The following is a 5,211-nucleotide window of genomic DNA, read 5'->3' as shown; positions in this document are numbered from 1 at the left end:
TAGAGATTATTGGTGGAGTTCTACTATACAGAGCTTGGTATGGAGACATATTAATGGCATAACAGTGACTGGTATTGTACCACAATTTGACCCATGGTAACCACTTAACCCACTCAGAAAGTTTGACACTTGCAAAACACCTAAGATAACATTCTAGAGTTCGATTAGTTACCTCGGTTTGGCCATCTGATTGTGGATGGTAGGAAGTGATGCGGCATAGTTATGTATTGTGCATTGCAATAAAGGATTCCTAAAAATTGCTCATGAATATGGGATCACGATCACTAACAATACTTTTCGGCATTCCATGTAGACGAACAATTTCACGAAAAATAATGGCTGCAATGTCAGCAGCTGTATATGGATGCACAAGAGAAATGAAATGTAAATATTTTGACAATCTATCAATCACCACTAATACTGAAGTTTTACGGTTGGAAGAAGGAAATCCATCAATAAAATCCATTGACACATCTAACCAAATATCAGTAGGAATAGGGAAAGGCTGCAAAAATCCTGGTGGTGATACGGCTTCAGCTTTGTTTCTCTGACAAACATCGCATTGAGAAACAAAATCCTTAACTGACTTTTTTAATCCTCTCCAATAAAAATTGTGCTGAATTCTTTTGTATGTTCTAAGAAATCCAGAGTGACCTCCTAAGGGAGTGGAATGAAACTCATTAAGGAGTTTAGCACACCAGGCAGATGTTGATTTGACCACAATGCGTCCCTTGTATCTTAAGACATCATTAAAAAGAGAATAATTAGTCTTACATGTAGGATTGCGCCGTAACTGATCAATTAAGGCTCCTAATTTGTGATCACCATTGGTTTCTTGAATGATCTCATTAACTCCTTCAAACACTAGAGAAGTCATAGCATTGAATGCTAAACCAGGATTTCGAGAAAGAGCATCAGCTGCAATATTTTCTTTCCCTTTGCGAAAGATGATTTCATAATCATATCCTAGAAGTTAGAAACCAATTTATGCTGCTCAATTGAGGATATACGCTGATTCAAAAAGTACTTCAAACTATTGTGACCAGTATAAATTTTAAAATGCCTGCCCAACAAATATGGTCTCCACTTTTGGACTGCAGAGACAATTGCAAGCATCTCTTTATCATAAATAGAAAGATTAAGATTCTTACCTGCCAATGCTTTACTATAGTAAGAAATTGGTCGACCAGTTTGCATTAAAACAGCTCCCAAACCAGTTCCTGATGCATCACATTCTAGATAAAATTCTTTCGTAAAGTCAGGAAGTATCAAAACAGGTGTAGTTGTTAATGCATGTTGCAATGCTTGAAAAGCAGAAGTACCTTCCTCAGTCCATAAGAATGCATCCTTTTTCAACAGCTGTGTTAAAGGTGCACAAATCATACCAAAGTTCTTCACAAATTTTCGGTAATACCCTGCCAATCCAAGAAATCCTCTTAGACTCTTCATTGTTGTAGGTAGTGGCCAAAAAAGTACACTATCAATCTTGTCTTGCTCAACCGCAACTCATTCAGAAGAGATAACATGGCCAAGGTATCCTACTGATGGTTGTGCAAAGGTGCACTTGGATTCTTTAACAAATAGATGATGTTGGCGAAGTGTTTCAAACACCAAGGATAAGTGTTTAATGTGATCTTGCATATTGGAGCTATAAATTAATATATCATAAAAAAACGAGCACAAACTTTCTCAAATATGGTCTGAATATATGATTCATTAAGCTTTGGAAGGTAGCTGGCGCATTGGAGAGCCCAAAAGGCATGACAATAAACTCATAGTGACCATCATGAGTTCTAAACGCCGTTTTAGGAATATCAGGTCCATATAGACGTATTTGATAATATCCAGAACGTAAATCAAGCTTTGTGAAAATAACGACACCATGCAGTTCATCTAACAACTCATCCACCATAGGAATAGAATATCGATCTTTAATTGTCAACTTGTTTAAAGCCCTGTAATCTACACACATTCTCCATGACCCATCTTTCTTACGGACAATTAATATGGGTGAAGAAAATGGAATAGAACTTGGGCGTATGAAACCTGCTTGCTTGAGTTTTGAAACAATCTTTTCAATCTCATCCTCTTGAAAATCTGGATATCTATATGGACGAACATTAACAGGAGCGGAATATGGTAGCAACGGAATGCGATGATCATGCAGTCTTGTCGGAGGAAGAGAAGTTGGTGTTGCAAACACATCTTGAAAGGTAGATAGCAACTTCTTAATTTCAGGGTTTTCGATTAAAGGAGTAATTAATGCAAAATTGTGTACTGCAATTAATTGTATAAAGAACCCATACACCTCTTTACGTAGCAATTTCTGCATGGGAGCAGTATCCAAGACCATCAATGTAGAAGAGTTATTACCCAATAATTGAATTTCTGCTCCATCATATTTAAACTTCATTAATAATTTTTCAAAATCCCATTCAATAGGTCCTAACTTGCGAAACCATTGAACCCCTAGAACAACATCGCATCCACTAACAGCCAAGACATGGAAATCAATTGAAAACAGGTGATTTTGTAGCTGAATTGGTATGTTTAAACAGGTTCCTTGAGTGTGTATATGGCCACCATCACCCACTGTAACACGAAAAGAATTATCTTTGGAATGAATGTGATAACCACATTGTTTGGTGAATGATGGGCTAATAAAATTGTGAGTAGAACCAGAGTCTACTAGAACTGTAATTGGTTGAGCTTTAAAAGAACCTGTAATACGCATTGTAGTAGGAAAGGGTGAACCCATGAGTGGATTCATAGAAATAGAAGGAACATCCTCAACCCTAGAATCATCCTCTAATGAATTATCAACTTCAGTCGCAGAAATAGTTACCACAACTTGTATTACAAGTTCAGTTGTAGGTTCCTCAATATCATAGATAGTTAACTGAGGATTAACACATATATGATTTGGTATGTATGTCTGATCACACTTGAAGAAAATACCCTTAGATCTTTTTTCTCTTTGTTCTTTTGGTGATAATCTCCTATAACCCGGAGGAAAATTTTGCTGATGTTGTTTACCTGGTTGAGGAGGAATTGGACTTCTGAGTATAGGTGGACGATATGGTTGTTTAGGGACAAACTTGGTAGCTGCATAAGATACTTCCTGATATATTTCCTTAGTATAAGCCTCATCCAAAGTTTGGAGTGCAAGCAGTTTTACCACAGACCCAATATGTGGTTTAAGTGAATGGATAAAACAACTTATCAAGTAATCGTGTGGAAATTCAACAAAGTTCAATAATTTTTCAAACTCAGAGATATGTTGATGAACTGTACCTTTTTGCTCCATGGTGTTAATGGCTAGGCGAGCGTCAACAAACTTTTCAGGGTTCAATCGAGCACGAATTAAATTGCAGAATTCTACCCAGGTTGTAACAACAACTCTGGTTCTCTTCCATCGATACCAAATATTAGCCTCTCCTTTTAGATGTGCACAAGCAACAATCATTTTGAGAGTATCAGAGTTGTTATATACACTAAAGTACTGATCAACATTGAAAATCCAGCCATCAGGATCCTCAACATTGAAAGTAGGGAACTTGATATTAATTGAGTTAGGTGGCATTTGTTGAACACCATGATTAACCGGAGGTGGTGGAGGAGGCGCAACGCCATTATTTTGATGATTTGGAGGAAAAAATTCTGTGAATAGAGTACGCAAGGATGTGGTAAGCCTGTCAGCAAGAGCGGTGCCTTCTTGTTCTTTTTGCAAAAGCTTTTCAACTGCCTTCTTATTCTGTGCATCTTCATCAAGAACATAGAAGTTGGTGATAGTTTCAGTGAGAGTATCCAACTTCTCAGCAACACCAGTAATACTCTCCTGTAAAGCTGATAAATCCTCTTTATACGTCATCCTGAAAAAAAATTGGTGTATTTTTGATCGAAAACGGCTCTGATTCAGATGTTAGGGTACTAGACATCTAACAAGGATGTCAAGCAAGAAACAAGTTAAGAACCAGATAAAACCCTTTTTCTTTGGGGTGAGCAACCAAATACGAAAGTAAGTAATATAAATAAACTGAGTTTTCTTAATTGATTCTTTAATACAATCGGCAGCTAAGTATTTATAGCTTAAGAAACTTGAGTAGCAAGCAACGCAAACTAGAAAGGTTAAACACGCAAAACTAATAAAGAGAAGTCTAACTAAACCAGGAAACTAACAAGCTAAAATAGGTAAGAGTATTTTAAGGAAACAGGGAAAGGTGTTGGTGTTGTAACAGTTTATTTAGGTAAACATCTGTTTGACTAGTTTGTTGTTTGTTCTACATATTTGTTTACACTTACGAATCTGTTTTGCTTGTAAACCTATACATTTGTTTCATTGTTTGCTATTATTCGTGGGATTTTCATTATGTCAATCCTTCAAAAACAATGGCGATTTAGCTGCTATTATTTTTTTATCATTCAAGAATATTGAATTAGAATGTCGATTGGAATGTTGATCTTGTTTACTCCCTGTTTGAAGCACATACTGCAAATCTCGTTCTCAGAATGTCTATCCACTTTAGTTACGAATACAAAATGGTGTGGACCCTTGAGAAAAATGGCCCCTTCACAGTCAAGTCATCCTACAAAAAGATGTTTGAAGAACTAAATTCTTCTATTTCTGATAGAATGAAAGGCATTTACAAGAAATTATGGAAGCTGCCACTTTTACCGAGAATTAATCAGTTTCTTTGGAAGTGTGTAAAGGACATTTTACCTTCCAGAAACAAACTTTCTCATGTAATACTCAACGGTGATTATAGCTTCCCTTTTTGTGACCAAGGGTTATAAACTTCAACTCATTGCATATTGGAGTGCTACTTTGTTAAGCCAGTCTGGTTCGCTGTGTTGGGATTACACTTTAAGCAAAATATAAATCTTACGGAATAGGTTTGTAGCTCCTTCGACAATCTTTTAAAAGGTTTATTACAAGAGGAATTAATCTGCAAGATGGCTATTGTCGCATGGTGTATATGGACAGAAAGATGCGAGAAGATTTTCAAAAGTGCTAAACCAACTCTACATTCACTGATCCATAAATGAAGGAAGTTCATCTCTGAATTTCAAGACATGTTTCATAGAAAACCCACTAATCCTGCTAGACAGATCAGAACTAATATTCACTGGTTACCTCCTACAAGAGGATATTTTACAATAAATTCTGACGGGTCATATTTTAACCTAGATAATTCAGGTGGTATTGGACTA

General features: G+C 36.4%; 1 protein-coding gene across 1 annotated transcript; it reads right to left on the bottom strand.

Annotated features, from left to right (window-relative positions):
* Positions 1–1,663: 1,663 nt before the first annotated feature.
* Positions 1,664–3,871, bottom strand: LOC113316283. Its single transcript, XM_026564495.1, has one exon. It carries the CDS (start codon positions 3,869–3,871, stop codon positions 1,664–1,666), a length of 2,208 nt encoding a protein of 735 aa, XP_026420280.1.
* Between the last annotated feature and the right edge of the window lie 1,340 nt (positions 3,872–5,211).

This window comes from Papaver somniferum, chromosome 10 (assembly GCF_003573695.1).
Source record: "Papaver somniferum cultivar HN1 chromosome 10, ASM357369v1, whole genome shotgun sequence".
Taxonomy (NCBI): Eukaryota; Viridiplantae; Streptophyta; class Magnoliopsida; order Ranunculales; family Papaveraceae; genus Papaver; species Papaver somniferum.
Note: the sequence above shows the minus strand (reverse complement) of the source record. Positions and strands in the feature narration are given on the sequence as shown.